The sequence below is a fragment of the Phasianus colchicus genome, chromosome 1, assembly GCF_987193195.1.
Source record: "Phasianus colchicus chromosome 1, bPhaCol1.hap1.1, whole genome shotgun sequence".
NCBI lineage: Eukaryota > Metazoa > Chordata > Aves > Galliformes > Phasianidae > Phasianus > Phasianus colchicus.
Window position 1 is genome coordinate 178,794,159 of NC_143436.1, and position 21,039 is coordinate 178,815,197.

Genomic DNA, 21,039 nt, shown 5'->3' on the forward strand with positions numbered 1-21,039 from the left:
CCTGGAATGCATTACATGGATTAAAATTGGCTGATAGGCCTTAAACATAATTGCAAACAGAGAACCATGAGTGAAGGAATGTGCTACCAGTGGGGCCAGATGTGATGTAACATTTATTCGTGGATTTAGATTTTTAAAATGATGAATTCAGATGATAAAGACACTGTATGTGTAAGAGGGAATTTGAAGATTTATTTATATATTCTAGAGCATGCACCTCTAAGAAAAATTAAGACCTTGCCTTCCTGTGAGGAAAACGTCTTCATTAAGTAACAGCATTCAGTATGGCACACATACTGAAGAAAATCACCTCACAGTAATACTTTTTAGAAAGTGACCTGAATTGGTTTTTTGTGTACTTTATAACTACTTCATTTTTTACAATGGAAAGGTAAAGCTTTAAGATATGATATCAATATTACTGTATTTGGTATTTTATAGAATATAAGAGCAAAATTTTCTTAATGAGAGGGCTGAAGCCAACATGTTTCATTAACACCCCCAATATACACATGCCATCAAACATCAATCAATCTGCCTATTTAAGGTCTGATAGAATTTTTTGTTCTCACATCCTTAACTTAGCTTCTGAGCAGAAGCATTTAAATTTAACAAGAATCTTCATATCATGTTTTGGTACAGCTATTTACACTGAAAACCCTCCCACACAGCACTAGGAAACCACTGACATTCCACAGCAAATACTCTAAGAGATCACAAAGGAGTGGAAGAAGAAGTGGTAGGCTGTGATAAGATATGTGTCCCTGTAAAGATACTGATCTCCATTGCCAGCTTTTCTCAAAAAGAGTTCAGGTTAAACAACTGCATTCTATTAATTTCTTATGTTCCATTATTTTCATAATCAAAATACTACCTCTTCGTACATCCATGAAAAATAAATTACTACTTGCCTTTAAAAAAATTCTTTATTGCAATAGTTGAGACCATTTTGAAATGGCTGATATAATGTAAATAATCTTATTTACTTGGCCCTATTTTCTCTCCTCTATAGAAATACCCTTGCACATCTTGCCTAGATTCCAGTTACCACTATCAAAGGAGGTACATATACATCCCAGCACCATGAGCCGGCTCACATACCTTGTGGTGTTTCAAATGCTGCTGATGCTTGTTTAAGTATGTTAACTCGGCCACTGTATCAAAGCGACCTAAATGAGCCACTGAGCTCCTCCTAAAGAAGACCTCATCGTGGCCTTCCATTAGAGGGAGCTAATAAACAGAAGAAAGGCAGACTTTTTACATGGGCAGATGGTGATAAGACAAGGGAGAGTGTATTTAAACTAAAGGAGGGGAGATTTAGATTAGATTACTCAGCAGAGGTACGCCAGCACAGGCTGCCCAGAGAGGTTGTGGATGCCTCATCTCTGGAGACATTCAAGAACATTCAAGGTTGGATGAGAGGGGCTTGGATTTAAGGTTCCTTCCAACCTCAGACCTTCTGTGATTCTATGAAGACAACTGTACTTCATCAGCAGAAGAGATATCTGCCTAGGTGGTGACCCCTTCAGATGTGAGCCAAATCATACTGCAGGTTACACTGGCTGTTGAGTGAGGGTCCAGTTCAATTGTCTGAACATGGACATCTGCATCTCTGGGGTATCAAAAACTCTTTGCTGATCATCACTTTTTCCATAGATTTGGTCCTCTTGGAAGAAATGGGAAAAACACTTCTACAATTTCATTCTACTACATGTAACAGAAAATGACTGGACTGAAATAGCATGAGGTCAAGCATACCAAACTGCTGGAAAATGACAGTTCCTGAGGTGTTGGGTTGGATTTGCTTTTTCTTAGACTTTTGTTTTTTCCTGAAATACTATAAATCACTGACATTGCTTCTCTGCTACACTGCATTTTAGTTTAGAACCACCACGTTTTCTTATAAATTATTACTGACCTTTTCACAATTCACATAAATCATAGAATCATGGAATCACAGAATGGTTTAGGTTGGAAGGGTCCTTTAAGAGCATCTAGTTCTAACCCCCTGCTATAGGCAGGGACAGCTCCCACTGGACCAGGTTGCTCAAAGCCCCATCCAGCCTGGCCTTGAATGCCTGAGAAGTAAAATCAAACAGTTCCCCATATTGCATATAAAAAACTGCAAAATGTTCTTTGTGTATTTTAAGTGATGTAGTCTGTTTCTGCATAAACTTTCCAATTGATCTTACTCTCTATCAAAAAATGTTTCAAAAAATTATCTCAGTGCACCAAGTATTACTAATTTATCCTTCATGGTAATAGTATCATTTAAATCACAATTTTAATAAATAAGTTTGAAGCATAGTAGGCATGAATCTCTTCTCACTAATATGAATTTTACACTGAAATAACCTCACTGATGTTAATGGATTTATTTTTGACTTGTACTACAGTGTAGAAAAGACTCGAGCAATGTGCGTTTCTGCAATATCTACTAAAGTAAACAGTTATCCTTGTAAGATTCATATTGACAAGTCAGAATACATGTTTAAGCATAACAATTTCTATTCATGTACGAATGATTTTACTTACTTTGAGTAGAGAGAGATCTTTTCTAAATCAGTTAACAATTATGCAGTTTTTCATATCTTTGTTAAACATGTTTTTCTATTAAAGTTTAGCATCCCTTGGGCAAACAATAATCATTTGATATGGTTTCCTGGTTAAACAAAGTTGTATTTTCAATTAGGTTAAAAAGTAAAAAAAAAAAAAAAAAAACAACAAGATAAAACCTTCAGGCATAAACAAAATTTATTAACACATTTATTATAACTTAACCTTTGCTTTGAAACATGAATCATGTGCTTACTATCACATCTGTGTTTCTGCACAGTGAAATAATATGAATCGATCCATTAAAATTAAGACCTCAAGATTTCAGAGGATCAATAATTAGCAAAAATGATAGTTGCAATAAAGTTAAAAATATTGAAAATGTAACTGAAAGCAAATTACAGGATTATTTCAGTATTTTCTTTGACAGAGTCTTCCAGATAAAGGGAAATCACACACTGATGTATTTGTTTTAATGCATCCTTAATCCTGGAAAATGAAGGTTGACTTTATCAGGTCATATAAGAGGAAACAGCTTTTTGTGTGACAATTTTGACATCGTACTTTGTAAATGAGTACTTCAGTGATTTGCAGAAATAGCCTAAAGCAAACTTGTCTTTTGACAGATGACATTATATATACACTATAAACACTATAGTGAGACATATATACTACACACAGAGCTGAAATACAGTGGCTTTCACCTTGAAAGAAAAAGCCATATAAAAATGCCAGAGTCTAAAATGTATAAGAAATAATACAACTGATTTTTCAAATAGGAATGTGCAAAATTTTTTCATCATCTTTTGAAAGTATGCTCTGAAAATATTAAATAATTTAGAAAAAATATGCAAGCACAGTTCCAATCACAAACTGTGCTTGAACATGGCTTTAAATTAAAATACATATATAGGTATATATGCACTCTTACATACACATATTATTAGTTTTTTCTTAAAGCTTTTGATTATTTATTGGAAAAGTTAGAATACTTTCAGATGTGTAGTTTCTAGTAAGTTAAACTCAGTATTTTTTAACAATGGCTCATTTTAAAATTGTTGCATTACTCTCGTGGTTATTAGTTGGGCATTTCTTAAGCTGTTACAAACCTGTAACTCGAAGTTTATCTGTGCCAATGACAACCTCATTTTCATCCACTGTAAAAAGTGGCTTGCCATCCTTTGAGTTGATCTGAAATTGCTGGCCGTGGAATTCTACCATTTTAGGACCTGCAAAACACAGTAGAATAATGAAATAATCACCTCAGTGTTCTTCAACTTGCTATATAAACTGCTAACCATGTTAACTTAGTGACTTATTTAACAATATTAATGATCATGAAGCATTCAGATAGTGGCCCTGGAAGTACTGAAACTTCCATATTTACATATGGAATATTTACATTTTCCAACCTTTCTTGAAACTGTGCCTGGAGTCATGATATCAAGTTGGGTCTCAGGACAAAATTTAGGAAATCCCTCTCAAATTGGTCAAGACAAACATTTGCATTCTTGGTTTTGAAGCTGCTAAGATTCTTTCATCAGTGAGAATGTAGTAGCAGCTTTTTTTTTTTTTTTAACATAGAAGATAATTAACAAAGTAATCCCTTTTGATTAGGGAAGCTCAAATGCTTTAAAATCCAATAAAAGGGCAGGACCCTCAGCTGCCAGTTTAGCTCTGTGTATCTAACAAATATTATCCCGTCATGTTCTTAGAGGATTTTCAAAAAGCTGGGAGTATTGTCAGTTGGATTTTGTGTTCAAGAGTCTTTACGTATCACAAGATCCTAAATCCAGTAAAACATTCTGTTCTATGGTTTTTTCTTGGTGAGTAAATATAGACTTAGGCCTTAATATTTCTCATTTTAAACAATTAGATCAATTACAAATTCACATCACATAAGTTGGAGTATCTGTTTAATAGAGTCATCATCAATTCTATGTTCAGAATCTAAATTGTAGATAATTGTAGATAACGCTCTTCTCTAAAGCTGCTTCCAAAGCACATGCCTTCATTTGTGGAATTGCAAAAAGAGCTCAGCAAATATTTTCAGTCAGAGAAAAGGTGTTACTCACAGGCAGTTGTAGGTAAACGAAACAAAGGTGGTTTCATATTAATGCTTTACTAGAGAATTGTGGTTGTTTTATTATTTCTGTTCGTGTCCAGAAGCAGCAATGAGACTGAGCGTGATCTTTTATTTATCCATACAAATAAAAAACTGGCTGTTATTGTCTTTAACTGCTATTGCAATGGCAGTCTTTTCTTTTCTGCCTTTCATCCAACACCACAATTAGACTGTACAGCATGACTTTGGGACAAATCCAAGCCTCTCCTATCTGACATGATAGAGGTCGGGTGATTCAGGTATGCTGAGGATACACTTAATTTAGGAGTGATTTTCTGTCTCTTCTATTAAAGAAGGTATATTTGGAGGTATAGAAAGGAAGGTATTATTTGGAGCCTTTATATCCTGCATAGGAATGAAACCCAAGAGACCAGCTTCCATGGTCCATAGCCAACTGTAGAACTAATGGAGAAAAGTTGTGCTTGCCACCATGTCTTCTGATCCTGGTTATCACTGGAGCTCGTTCTAAAAATCATGCAGTAGATGAGTTAGAAATGCAAATGCTAATTTTATAGACTCTCTGAAAGTTAGATATTTTTCTTTTCAGGATTCTAAGTCTTTTGGTAGGTCTGGAATGCCTAAAACCCTTTTTTTTGTTGTTGTTATCTAAGAATATTTACTGTTTAAAAGAATTTATAAGGGAGTGAGGATCCTGAAGATTTACATTTTGGTCATAAGTACTTTATAGTAAATTAGGTGCCCAAGACCTTCGACAGGCTCAGTTCTAAGCTGTGAACTTTTATAGTATGTGAAATCTTTAAAACACTAATTAGAAGCTGACATAAGTGTATCTCAATTACTGTGAAGGCTTGCAAACGACATGGAGCATTATCTCTAAAATGCAACTCAGGAATGTATATCATTAATATATGTTTCATTTTTGTTTATTTGCACACGATCACAGAAAAATTCTTGATAATGATGAAGACCCTGTATGTTTAGGGGGAATGCCATCTACTGATTTCCTTGGTACAAAGGGAATTTGCTTTGAAAATAAACTGCTGGGCATAAATAGCAGAATCTCTGCTCTTTCCTTCTCATCACCTTGGTAGATACAGAAGTTTTCACTGATTATAAATCACTCGGGAAAGAAAAAAGTAAATTTGAAAGAACTGAAGAAGTGTGGCATGATTTGCACCAGGCCTAACTTGATCTTGTCTATGAGTACATTTATCTTATTGATTTCCTAATTTGCTGAATCTATTTCACAAAGCAATCTTGTCAAAAGATTTTTCATGCCTCTCCTTGCAGGAAATGGAAAGAACTACCTCAAATAGAATGAATTGAATAACGTAATTTGTACACTTGCATATTGCTAGAAAATAGACATTTTTTAAAAACTAGATTATTATGGAATGTAGACTAATTCACTCTGCATGTATATGCAGAGATGCATATACATATGCTATATAACTTTTGCTCAAATCGTTTGCCCAAATAAACTTGGCCCAGATTCCATTTTCTCTCATCTAACCAAAGCAAACAGGAACAGCCAACACAAACACATGTTGTGCAGACCGACTTTCTCAGCCATCTTATCTATTTAATGCCAATTTTTGGCATGGTGTCCATAAAGAACATCATACTGATACAACTAGAGCTGACGTATTTATTAGTTTAATTAATCTAGTCCATGTATACACTGATCTCAAGTCTAACGGTAATTGGAACAGGGCTGAGATTCAGTCTTTCTACTCCCAGCTAATTGTTTTTAACTTTAGACCATATTATATATATAAATATATATATATATATATATATTTATAATCATATTTTTAGTCCCTTCTCTATTCTATTCTATTAATATCTGATTATTCCAGTCAAAGCAATATACCTTTTACAGTACAAATGAAAGGAGTCCTACTCTAAAATAATGAGATATAGGCAGAAAAATATACTAAGACAGAAGAGAAACACAAGGAAAAATGGTATTTATAGATACGTGCTCATCCTAGATGAGCTCCAAATTCTAAAAAGATAATACCTATACCAATAAGTTAGAGAGAGCCAAGGCAGAGGAGACACACGCATCACCAATTTCTGTTACTCTATGTTCCTTGGCACAGCCTAGACCTGTACCACACAGAGACCTCCAGACAACGTATGGCTGAGTGCTGCTCTTCCCAGATAGGATAGATGAAGCTCTCCAGCTCTGGAGGAAAGAGGGTTTAGCTGTACAAAGAAAGTTATGACATACCATCTGCCTCTGCAGCTAACAGTGTGTCCTGGTCTGTTCTGTTTGATGCCTGTTGCTTTTAATTTTTTTCCTCTGAGCAAGCTACAGTAATCTAAACACTGAATTTAAGCAAGCAGAGGGGCAGTTACCAAGCATCTAAGGTGGGTGCATAGTGAACTACACACATTATATTTTAAAGCTATACGTAAATAAGAAAAAGTGTGACAAGCAATGAAAGCATTCATCCTCCACTACATGCATTCCTAAAGACTCTAGAGTGAAGGCTGTTTGAAAAACACCAACCAATGGCCTTGCTTATGGTGGATTTGCATCCACATTTTTCTTCTGGCCCTTGCAAACTTGAGTAAATCTTTAACAAAAGCCATGTTCCATGGCTTTCTCAACACAAATGCACCAGTAATGTGGAACAAGAACTATCCTTTAGATAATCCTCATTATGAAAGAATGATATGGATAACATATTACTTACTTTAAATCTTTGAATGGTATGCTAGAGTAAGCCAAACTAAAACATATGTTTCAATCTTAGGGAAGAGACAGTTTAGTACATATGGAACAAATTTCCAAAACCCAAAAATAGACTTTTGAAGAAATGGAAATATATTTATTAAATCAAAATTAGCACTGGATATATTGCAGTACAACTAATTGCACTGTGATCCCCAAAGGATTAATTTTCAGCTCAAAACCAGCAACTTAATTCAACATCTGAAACATTAATCTCTGATTTTCTAAATATATTTTGTTTAGCACCCTAGTATGCATGTACCCTACATGTAAGTAAAATAATGCTATTTAATTATGCTTCTTATTAAAATACTACAGCTAACACTCTTACATGACTGAGCATGGGCTGTAGAAAGCAGTTGAGCTACTTTGCCATTTCTGCCAGAGGTGCCACACAAATTTTCAGGTGAATGGGTTATCTTTGCTTTTAGGATGACTAATAATTGCCCATTGTGACTTTACATTTCCTCCTTTAACAAAAGCAGCTCTGATGCAGATCTCAAGTGATCATCACATCATCACATACCTCTCGACACTGAGGATGCCAGTGCAAATGATGAAAAATGGTTTAATGGCCCTTTAATAAATGTTTTTATTCTAAGGCATGTGACCTTCCAGTCTTTCCGGTAGTGCATTGCCATAAATCTCTGCAAATGGGCACATTGCTAAGCTGTCTTCCTTTCTGTTTCTTCACCTCACTCCTGACTCCCCTGGCTGGTTTTCCAAAGAGGGAAAGTCTTATGCTTTGTGATTCCATTTTGGTATAAAAGCATTTGAAGTACTTCCCTTCTGTTGCTACCAAACCTTTAAGTTCCTGTGCAATATAAATGTAGACGGATCTTTTATCAAAAACAAGGCCTGCCTGCTAATACTTAGACACAAAGACTTAACATCAACAAAATTGGTAGTATGTAGGCAAGTTCTTCAAATCTGGTTAGTTCTGCCTAGCATTAAGCACTTCTAGTCCATCTTCAGATTTTATGAAAGAAGAGGCTTTCAAACACTGAGTTTTTCTAATTTCAGATCTTTTCTTAGTCTCATACCATGTATAACTTCGATAATTTATGGCTGTCACCTACTCTGTGTGCTTCATTCTTCTCCTACCACCCAGAATCATTGAAGTTTTGAATATAAGCCAAAATCCCAAGTGCTTTGGGGTATTGCTATGCAATTGAATTTTTTAGTTGATTATTATATTAAAACACCTTATTTAAAATAAGATCTCATTAAAAGTGCATTAAAAATGTAATACCCCTACAGATTCAGTTCTAGTTCTGTAAGTAATAAAGTACCAATAAATGCAAAGCCATTACATTTAGAGCCATAAAATTAATCAAATTTTCATATGGAATGGTATAGAAGTGCCTGGTGATCTCTTATTAGAACAAATGCATTATTACAGAGTACATGCAGCATGTTGGATATATACATTTTATCTCCGTATCATATATCTCTTATCACCTTAAAAGCATCTCCTACAAAGGATATAAGCACACCTTACTGCTAACACTTCTTACACTTTGTTATTCCCTACAGTTTCACAAAAGCCTTTGAAAAGATCTTTGAAAATCTGGTTCTGAATGATCAATGAAAACACTAATCATATATATGCTTGCAACCCAATCTAGTAGGTTTAGATGACAATATTTCTCCTTCTCAGTATGAGGTAACTGAATGCCTTTATACATCTGAACATTTTCATTGCTCTGTTTAAATATAAAGAAAAATGAAAACATGAAATACATGATTGTAAAATTGATTACTGCATTTAGAAACAATGACAGGAACAGATTACAGTGACTTGATTAAAAATATATGATGTCATCATTTCTGTTGTCATTCCTCAGCAAATCCTTTAACTTTCCTGATAAAGATTATAGTTTAATTCTATAAAGTTCTCTATCCTTTAATACTATTAAAGAATACTTTATCTTCTGCATAATGAATTGTATTACCTTTTCTCCCTCCAATTATACTTTTTTTTAAAAAAAGAAGCTGTGGGTTAATTTTCATAAGATCAACCCAATATTGTTCTTTAAGATTACTGTCTGTGTATGCCTGCTGGATCTGGGCAGAAGACTCAAGGTGAGAGGACCAGTTAAACAGAAGGAGAATGACTCAGTTGCCAGAGCATAGCTGTTCAGTGCCATTATGTGTACTTTGGTATTCCCTGACCAGTCTTCTGCATATTATAGATGCCCCTGAGTACCTAAGACTAGGGCTAGGTCTGACCTGGGCTCTGTAAGCATCTTCAGCCTTTGCAGAGTGCCACATGAAGAAAGAACCATAGATGGATGCAAGTCAGAAGGCACCTGTGGAGTTAGCTCAGGGTGCTCAGGAGGAATGTTAACACTCTAAGTAAAGGCTGTCCTCCCTGGGCAACCTGCTCCAGTGCTTAGCCATTTTAATAGTGATGTTTTCCCATACTTATGTCCAGTTATACTTTGTCTTACTGCAGCTATTGCCTCCTGCCATTATTCAGTTCATTCTCCTGTGTGAAGAGTCTGGCTCCATCGTGCTTCTAGCCTTTCCCTGAGTAGCAGCAGGTAGCAATTAGAAGGCCATCTTCTCTGCAGATTACAGTAAACAGCACCTTCTTCAGCTTCTTATTTTTCATGTGCTCCCAGTCCCTGACCATATTAGTGATGCCCTGTGGGAATCTACCCAGTTTGCTGATAGCTGTGCCATGCTGGAGGAGGTGAAGTTAAACACAGTATTCCAGCTGTAATCTCAGGAGGGGGATAATGCAGCCCAGTATGCAATTAGACCTCATTGCCACAAGGGTACACTGCAGATACATGTTCAACAGAGCACTACGGTGGGGGCTAATTTTCTGCAGAAGGGCTCTAGCAACCTTTTTTTTTTGGCTGCTAACTGCCATCCAGGGTCGAGTCACCTTTAAAAAGAAAGCACTGTTACACTTTATACCAGCGTTTCAGATATACTTAATTATCCAAATTCCATAAAAGATTTTAGTCATAATAAATTTCAGCTATTTTAAGTTAACCTTTATGAAGTCATCTAGCGTTAAACAGTGCCAATAATTCAATCTTCTTATTACTTTAAGGGAAGAAAGTACTAATTCCTCATATTTAGCATTAACTACTATCCTGAAATTCTCCCCCAGTGACTTATGTTAATGCTTACTATACAATATGAAGCAAAATATGTTGTTTGGGGTTGTAAGTTTACTGAAGACAGAAGAAGTGGAGAAAGATATAAAGCATTTAATAGTTTGATTTTCTTCACCTATTTTGAATTCCTTATTCCCACAAAAATAACGGAGGGAGGGATGGGAAGCTACTCAGTTGAGTATTTGCTCTCTAGGTATGCACAATCTGGTTCTTTTTCTTCAGAAAAACATGATTTCCCAAATGTTAACTTCTTTACAGAGCTAAACTATCTCGACTTATACGCATGTTATTTTAATTCTAAGACACAAAAGAAGGGACAACACAGGACTCAAATCCCCTTGGACAGGTTAAGTTTCTCCTAAACTGTGATGCTTACATATTTAAGCAACTACCTGATTGCTTAACTTTTAGATAATTTTAAAGTTTGGTTTAAGTTAGCTTTCCTGACCCTGAAGATCATCACATATTTCATTATAGAGGTTATCACATTTGGGGCCAACATGTCAATCTGCTATGATAAGCAGCTTAGTGGACATAGGATGTAAACACCCATGAATGGTAACTTTTTTCCAAAAGGGAATATCATTCAAGCTTAAATATTAAGTGGTTGTAATGACTAAATCACTATTTATATGAATAAGCTTTTGTGGAGAAATACTTAGCTAGCTTTAATTTAAAAGGACACTGATTACCACTTAGTATTTTCCATGATTTCTTCTAACATTTTCCAAAATTATAACCATTTAAATACACAATGATCTCACAAAAGTCTAAGAGTGTATGCATTTAATACAGAACCGAGACACATCTGTCACAAATTAAAACAGGAAATTAGGAAAAAAATTAGCAGCCACCTGCTATTCTCTAATTTTTGCCTGATCTGAGTCAACTAAGCTTTCCGTTTAAATAAAGCTAGAATGTATCCCTTGATATGATCAGATTCATTGGCAGCTAAAAGCATTATACTCTGGAGGTAAAAGTCCCTACTTTCATCCTCTTGGAACAAATAATGTAGATTCTTGATCATAGGAAGACTTAATCACCTCAAAAATACTTCAGTGAAGTTTGCAATTTATCTTTCTATTAATTACTCCTATGTTGTATCTTTCCTTCTTATAACCCAGCTGGACAGCAATTAAAGTTGTGCAAATAATAATCTTGCTGCAGTACAAAGATCTTCAAGAAATATGTTCTGGCTTTTATCTTAAAGATAAGAAAGAACTTATTTGGACAAAAATGAAGTTTTTAATGAAAGCCTTCTGGGAAAAGTAAAGAAGGAAAAGCTAAATGATTTTACAATGCTATTAATTAAGTCAAGTTTATAAAACTGGCTTCAGGGTTTTCCCTATAAAAACACCATCAAACTCCTCTTCCACACATCATGCTTCATTAACACTGTTTTCTTCCTATTATGTCTCTAATGAAAAAAAATACCATTGCTTGAGAATGAAATATCAAAACGCTGATAAGAAAAACAGTAATGATTTGACATTGGAGAGCAGTAGTTTACAGATGGCAATTAACGCCAATGAAAACATATCTTAGGTACTGACAAACATCTGCTTCCTCAGAATGTTGTTCCTGCCAGAAAGAAGAGGGTGGGATGGCTTACATTGATGTGATGTATCTGAAAAGACTCTCGAGGCAGAATTTTGACTGTAATTCTGTTTTCAGACTGCATAAACCATTTTGAATTTTACCATATTCACATGCTTTCACAGTGGTGCTGATTTCACGTTTTAAAGCGCATAACAGCTTCATCATATAGTTATTTAAATCAATTCCCTCTAGTTTTAATAATTTAAAACTAGAAGATACTGGCCTGAAGATACTGACATCGCTGTTTCTTGTTGTAAATCAGGGTGCTCTATTTGATAGAGCAGATTCTCAGCTACAGAACACTAGTTTTCAACACCATGACCACCATTAGCTGTGCATTTTCATCAGTGATGAACAAAAGCCTCCATGATGCATTCCAAAAAATCTGCACCAGTGGAGGTGACCCTCTGTTGCCACAGTCGACCACCGTGTAACTGGGCTCACATCCACTGCTTGGACTCCATTAACATTCAGCAAGCTTTGATGAATGTCAGCAGGTACCAGTTTTTCTGTATGAAGGAACTCAGTGTTTGGTTGTTTTTTATTTTTTATTTATTTATTATTTCTATTTTTTCATTATTATTATTATTTTTTCTGACAGGCTGTCAAAAGTATTTGCATTCAGTGAGGCTTCTGAAAGCAGCGTAATTATGGAACAAAGTCCAAAACACAGCAAAGTCTGCAGCATTTATAAAGAGCCACAATAATAATTTCTGCTAGAGGTATGCCATGCAGGTAAATTTAGGAGAATGTAAAAGTTTTCAAACAAGTGCTCTAAGGATAAAAGCTGCTCACATTTGAAGTGATTTATGACAGAAACCTTGTTCATTCTAGGATAATACATGTCTGTTATTTCCATGTGAAGAATTCCATAGAAACTCTTCAAGATTAGTTTCACGTCACTCTTGTGACTTCTATTGAAGACACTATTAAAATCACATTTAACAAGTCATTAGAATATTGAGCAGATCATCTGAATCACAACCTTCTGTAAGTTAAAAGGTATTTTTGTTATGATTTTACGAGTGATATTAGATTATATTGTCATCTTTGGAATGTTCTCAAACTTATGTATAAAACTGCTTCTCTGTGGTAACTGTTCATACTGACAAGATGAAAGCAGTACTAAGAGGCAATTTCAGTGTTCTGGCAATTGTTAAAGGCATTGACTCTAGCAAAGGCTTGTGCATATGAATTGAATTAGCTACACAACTATTTTTCAGAATTCTTATCAGGGAACATCAACTTATAGACAGACATTTTGACTGGCTATGAAGAACAGCTCAAAATATCAAGCTGTTTGTAGATGGTCATTTACTCTGATAGACTTGCCCAAGTCACTGCTGCTTGACCACATCTTTAGGTATTAAGATTTCTTCACAGTATTAACTTTTTATCGGCCATCCAACACTTTTCTATCAGTCTAAAATTAGTATTATTTAATAGTAGTAATATTTGATGTCAGTATTTACAATGGTACCAACTACCCCAGTTATAATCATTTAAGACCAGTTATTAATGAATTTGATAAATTGAATTGCTAGTAAAAAAGAGATTACTTTGACAAGAGCAGTTCTGAAAAGGGCAGGCCAAAGTGATGTCAGAAGTTCCCTGCTTCACTGTTGAACCTGAGATGCTTTAATAGTCAGACTTCCTTTAAGAGATTTGAAATGTATGTCTTATAGCTTAAACTCTACTCTTTCCTACTTGTTATCTAAGCCAGATGCAGCACGTCTGGACAGCACCAACTATTGGGCCTTCCCTTGGGAACAGGTTAAGAGACAGAAGATTGTAAGTGAAAACAACATGACTTGTACATTACAGGGAATGTGGGCAGAAGGATCAAGTAATAAAAAGCAGAAAAACAGAATTAAACTATCAGTGAAGAAAGAAAATACTAAATAAAAATGGCACTTGCTCTAAATGAGTCACTCTGGCCAAGGCTGCTTCTGTTCAGCAGAAAACACCCCTCTAAATACCACAATCCCAGTATGAACATATTGACCCTTCCCAGTCTGTTCAGTTTGTAAGCCTTCTTCGATTCATATATCTCTGGATATCTACTGAGCAACTACTTTTAATTCTTTAGGTATTTAAGAAAGCACATATCCATGTTTTTTCCATCGTTATGTTTTTAATGGTCTCAGAAGAAGCTTATGTGGTGACTGAGAAGGGAGAAAGAGGAAACGAAAACAGAAAGGTCTGAAATTAGTTTTCTTAGCAAGGCTTCATTTTCCAAAGGTACGATCCGTGCTCAGTGGCCAATAAGAAAAACACCTTTCTTTTCAGTAAAATACATCATGTATGCTACATTCAGCACTGCAGTTCTCTTTGCTAATTAGAATTATACACTACAGGTGACTATTTCAGACTGCTCACTTAAGGACCTCAATTATAGTACATATCAGTGCCTGTATTTTTTCCCCGCAATGCTTCTTAATTCTTCATGCAGAAATATCTCCGTGAGAAGTGATGGATCTTCTTCCTACCAGTGGTAAGTCGGGTTTTTGGATTGAAATATGAAGGAGCATTATCTCCACAGGGGCATTGTTCCCTAAGTGCATTGTGAGTATATTAAAACATGGTAACAGCACTGAGTCTGGCAGAAATCAGAGCAGCTTTTTTCACTTTTATGGAAAAGAACCTATTAATGATGGGGTCACTCATCTTCAAGTGTCTACACTCAGTTCATAATATTCACACACATATTTACAGCACAACATTCCTACCAGCAGTTCTAGGTCATGCAGGTTGGACACTGCCTATCAAAAAATTCCTCAGGCTTTTGGGTTACTGTATGACAAGATTTGAATAGCAAGTTTTGCAAACTGGGCAAGGATGAGGTTGGACAAATTAGTGTGGTGTTAAATGATCTGCTCTGCAGTCAGCCCTTCCCAAAGGGCATCCTGAGAACTTTTCATCAGGCAGGTTGGGAGCTGGATCTCAGCACAGGTGAATAGCCACTCCCACGATGTGAGTCCACAAGCAGAATGGAGCGGACAAATAGCCTGCATATGTTCCACATCACTGAAATTTTGACCATATGATATGTACAGTTTTGGTCACAAAGTCACTGTTGTTATTTATTAAGTGGTAATCAGATTATTCAACTATGGCTGAAGCAATAATTAAACAAAAAAAAATCATGTTTAACTTTTTATATCGCCCAAGATCCTTAGAAGTATTTATTAAAATATTTCTAAAAGTAGTGATAGTAAGACTTACCCACGTTTAATCTGCCTGTGACTTCTCCATTAGAATTGCGAGCATTCACAGTCACATTGTGAGTAGACTGGAGAAGCAGTGATGAGTCCTGAAGCATGGAGAAAAAACTGCAGATTCAGCAGAGTGCTTAGAAAAAAGTAAACAATTCTCAAAATACATAGTCTCATGTTTATATTAAATCCATCACTGAAAGAACTTTGCAGTTACAAAACCATCCACAAATGTTATCAAATAATTTGGACAAATATTTTTGATTATTTTAATGATATCAGATTTAAAATAAGAAAGCAATTATAGAGAATATTTCCAGTGGCCTAAAACTACAATACTGGGCTGATGAACACGAATGCTAACATATTATTTTTTTGAAAAAAAATTGTTTGAGTATTATATTTACTACTTTGCCATACACGATTGAGACTTCCTATAATATAGTGGCCAAAGCATTGGGGAATATATGATACGAAGAGGGTATTAGCAAGATACCTGTTTGTGACAAAGGGGGTCCTCATTCCCAGATAAAGAAACTCAATCCCAGGTGAGTTTCTAACTGCTGGAATATCGTAAATCATAGAGCATCTAGGTTGGAAAAGACCTCTAAGACCATTCCCAAGTCATGTTCCTGTTGTAATCTAATGCTTAGAGCATGAGTTATCCTGATAATTTTGTACACATTTTATGCGAAGTATTTTGCTATAAAAACTCACCCAGTAACAGCGGTAAAAGCAATGCGTGATTTGGAGTGCAATGTAGAGATTTTTATTAAAATGGACGTAGGAAGATAGGCTATCTCAAAAGAAATTACTAAATGAGCAAGATAAATGAAATGTGCTTTATAAATGGTATCAGATAGCAGTTATAAATCATTATTGTTAATTCATGAGTTATATCAGTCAACAAAGATCAGGTAAATATATTACGTTTAAGTACTTGTGCTAAATCACCCACAGAGCTGGTCATCTCTGTTAAACTTATCCAACTGCTGTTCATTTAAAAAATGAATTACTCATTTGTGATATTGATTTTAAGTATGAATAAAGTATACTGTAGACCTGCTACTTCCACATGTTGTTGACTAATTAAAATTTAGTAACATATTTCTAAATGCATATCTTTCATCCTGCTATGAATATGTATAAGCTAAAATGGAATGGTATTGCCCACAACTCTGTGTTGGCGTAATGAAGGCATAAAGTTGTAATAGGCTCCAGAGATGATGCATAGCAAGTTGATTTTCTGCAACATATTTTCTTAGCACTTTGGAGGCCTCATTAGGTGAGAAAAGCTGTTAGAAAACTGCAAAGAGAAAACACTTAAGGCAAGAGAGAAAGCTGCTATGATAGCCCAATTCTCTAACAGATGAACTTAGTAAAAGAAGCCATAACAAATAAGCAACTTTATGATAATAAATATATAGAGTGACACTCAGGAGAGCAAGCTACAGGCAATTAAGCCTCTCTGGAGGCTTATGCTCAATCGAGTTTAAATGTTTTAAAAACAAGGAAGCAAGCTAACAAGCAAGCAAACAAACAAAACCCTGATGAACGATCAGTTCATAGGGGGCAGACACATCCAGTAGCCTCCAGGCTCTAATTAATACATGCTACTAATGATCACAATGGGTCATTAGACAGCTAAGCATATATTAGATGCTGCCACACCTCTTGCTTTCTATATTGTACTAAATCTGCTAAAAGATGGAAGGAATATTAAAAGAGCACAAAGTGCATCTGAACATTGCACAACTATTTTTCTGGGCAGAGGAAATAAAGTACTAGCTATGTTGGTTTTAAAAAGTTATATTTCTTATTGGATAAACAACCTCCGGGGAAATTCATGTAAGCACATAAACAGTGTTCCCACTGCTTATGAGGCAGAAGAGAACACAATATAAGAAACAAAGTGAAAATATAGATTTAGTAATGGGATCTCTATGTCTAAATGAACTGCTCTTCCTACTGGAAATATTTATTGCAGAAAGAGAGAAAAAAGAAGGCTAAATAGACATAAAGTACATCGGTACCACTTGAATTTCAGTCATGGGGCATTTCAACAAAATAATTCTAAACTCAGCATTAACCATGTTATCTGACATACTTATTTAATTTTTCTCTTGCTGTAGTGATTCCAATGCTTTTTCCTTAGTTTCAGAAGTCTCATACCTGAATGAGACTCATACCATTCCTTTCAATGACTTGATGAGGATGGTTATGTATTTGATGGAATAATAGTCAATTTTGGCTTTTAATCTCATTGAGAAAGACTTTATTCTGTGAAATGACCCACTGGTTGATTATATTGCTCATAACTGTTTGGGGAGTTTGGATGACAGAAGATATTTCTGAAAAGTATTTCTTTTTGTTGGCAAGAAACCGATATTGCTCACTCAAAATACCAGTGTACCTGTGTAAGTTTCAGTATTCATGTAAATAACTCAAAATTAATTCGGGTTCTTTCTTCTTAATCAAAATTCAGTACTCTGATTGAAATCTGCCGTACTACACTCAGTGTTTTAAAGTCAATCTGCTTAAGAAATGCATTCTTCGACCAAGTATGCTATTCATGTTTTCCCCCAATAATAATAAATTTTTCAGTCTATGTAAACAAAATTCAATCCGAAATCTTTCAATTTAGTCATGTAGATTTTATAAACACACTTATTTGAAGTGTCATATTTCTAATATTACTGTACAAGAATTAGGAAAAATTGAGTTTAGTAGAGAAAAAACAGTTTTTCCTACGGGATCTTCTGATTTTATAGATATTTAAAGAGTTTTATGAGCTTTTAATGAATGAATAAACAAAACATGCAGTTTCACGGGGTAGCATGTGTGAAAAATAGTCTCAGTAAAAATAATAAACTTTCTACACACTCCTAAAATTTTAGCATCGCTTGCGTACATTGACTTTCCTAATTCATTTTTGACCAATTTTTAAGCACGTACCTAAAAAGTTAAATCTGCAGCATTGTCAGAACAGTAACCCAATTATCATACTTGTAAAATATTTATCATATTCTTGTATTGTACATTCAATACAATGTTCATATATATCTAAAAGACTCTTACAAGCTTGGAAAAATGTGTGTATACAGTATGTATTTTATAAAATGTATATATATTTTTATACATTATTGTTTCTCTGACAGGTACCTAGACTTAGAATAAATCCAGCTGTTCATTGCTGCATTAATTTTATTCCAGCATATAGAACAATTATTTGCTTACCACTCGAGAATGGATTTCTTTGGCATAAAGTGGGAATAAGAATTCAGATTCCCCTTCCAGACGAAGGCCTTCTTTTGTAACACGTAGATGTCCCATTCCAGTCTGAGGAGTAGAAGTAACAATTATGTGCATTTTAATATTGTTGCTCTATTAACTTATTTGTTTCCTTTTCATAAACTCAACATTTTTCAGAGCTCCCCACCTCAAACCTACAGATAAAGATACTCACAACTCATGTGGTTGGTGAGAATTTCCCATTTATTCCTGGAGCATTTTTCTTTTATGAATACTAGCTTCCAAGAAACAGTGAAGTAGATATTTTTAAGGAAAAATACAATATTACAGTCATTCTCTCAAAAGGAAGTGCTCTTGTACTACCTGCGCTGAAATATCTTTTGTATTTTCCTTCTAAACATATTGTGAACAATGTAGTTTTACACAAAGAGGCTCAAAACCAAATCTTATGGTCAGTTGTAACTCATCTCTATCACTGGTATACTTCACACAGGACGCAATACTTTTAAGCCTATTGAAAAGACAAAGGGAGATTTATATTTGCATCTATTTTCAATAATGACTTTTCTTTTTTAAATTCATTTTTCTTTCTTGGATCTGTTTTTTCTCCTCTGATTGTAGACTAAGGCTCCACCTCTCACACTACTACATTTCTTTCTGTTGCTTGTGAGTTCTCTTACCTTCCTCTTTCTCTCCTAATCTCTCCCTCTCCATTTTAGTTCCACTTCCTGCCCTTTTCAACCAATTTAAAACTTTTCTCTTTTCTCCAGCATTACCACAGAATTGATAATGTGAAAAATGAAGATTTCCAGACGTCCCAAGGTATTTAACTAATTTATAAAGGATTTGCCCCCTGCCCCACCAATACAAAAACTGGGAAAAGTGTTGACAAAAAGTACTGCAGACTTTACAACTCAGCCACACATAAAATTATTCCAACTACAATATACAAGAAATTGGTGGGAGAGCCAAATTAAAACAAAAAATGCCCAAACAATTTCCATTCCAAAACATTTTTCTATTCCAAATATTTTATTTTATTTTATCCATTCCAAATATTTCTCTCTCCATGTAAGGAGAGAAAAGGCAATATATGATAGGCCGCTTATGATATATCAGTGACCTATCAGATGATTAATTAAAAAATATTGTTTTTCATCACAAAAAAAGGAAGTCATGGCTTTAGAAGATTGTGGTTATTTTCTAGTATTGCATGTTCTCACTGATGAAATTAATTATTTTACACGCAAAATGTTAAGTAACATATCTAACCATCATTTGGTGAAAAATATTTTGTAATTGTTCCTTTATAGGCTTGAAGAGAGATGAACAGAAACAAGCATGGCTCAAACTTTGTAAGGTAGGAAATATTTATGTTAGCAGTTCATTCCACAGAAGAATACAATTGAGATTCCTCTTCAGCATGGATTTATTTAAGGAAAGAGGCTTTTAAAAAAGCTATTTATGGAATCTGTTATTTAGTTTCAAGTATTTTACTGCTTTGAAATACACAGTGTACTGACTTTTCTCAATGGCACTAGATTCAATGTCTAAATTCTAGACCATTGCAAAGTTTTTAAAAAGTAGCTAGTATAAACTAACAGATCTCACGAGACAAAACTGAAATAATACCTATGATGAGCCACCTATGGCTTTTGTAATCATAATTCCTAGGCACCACTGAGTGATATAGGGATATGTTTTTCCAGCTTGTAACGTAGAACAGAGATAATTTCAACGCTATAAAAACACAGAGGTATTAAGAAAAACAATTTTGAAAAATACGCTAAGAACATATCAGAATTTTTTAAAGAAATACCATTAACAAAAGCCTTTAATTTAATGAACTAAAGGTAGGATCTGATTATCTGCTCTCATCTCACGCCTTTTCACATTAGGTGAAAGGAGATTATAATAAACTTCATAAGGTTTAAACAACATTGCTTATTTTTCCCGGAATATAAAGAACTAAATATGCAATATATTAACAAAGAATCATAGTATGATAGAATGGCTTGAGTTGGAAGAGACCTCAAAGATCATCTAGTTCCAACCCCCTGCAGTGGGAAGGACTGCCAACCACTAAGTCAGACTGTCCAGGAACCCATCAAGCCTGGCTGCCCAGGGATGGGGCAGCCACAACTTCTCAGCCGGTGCCTGTGCCTCACCATACTGAGTAACAAATTTCTTCCTAACATCAAACCTAGACCTCCTCGATTTCAGCTGCAATCCATTCTCCCTTTTCTTCTCCCTTTCTCAACTTGTTCTATGTCATACTGTAAGTTTAAAAACCAACCAAACAAAAATATTGACAATTTGAAATTTAAAAAGGTAGAGGAAGATGTAGTAATTAATTTTTGTTCTGAAGCAGATCAGGAAAATTAACAAACTCCTATATTGACTTTTGCTTTGTCAGGAAGAACTGTTTAGCAGACAAAAAGCCTTGACTGATGT

At 34.9% G+C, this 21,039-nt stretch overlaps 1 protein-coding gene across 6 annotated transcripts in view; it reads right to left on the reverse strand.

The window, feature by feature from the left end:
- The window catches only part of SGCG (sarcoglycan gamma), a 116,075-nt gene that overhangs the window by 24,406 nt on the left and 70,630 nt on the right, over positions 1 to 21,039 (reverse strand). For all 6 annotated transcript variants that reach the window (XM_031615752.2, XM_031615751.2, XM_090133819.1 and 3 more), the window contains 3 exons: positions 18,571 to 18,672; positions 15,344 to 15,431; positions 3,666 to 3,785 (listed from right to left, as the gene is read on the reverse strand). In XM_031615752.2, coding sequence (XP_031471612.1) covers positions 3,666 to 3,785; positions 15,344 to 15,431; positions 18,571 to 18,672 — 310 coding nt within the window. The remainder of the gene's footprint in view (positions 1 to 3,665; positions 3,786 to 15,343; positions 15,432 to 18,570; positions 18,673 to 21,039) is intronic.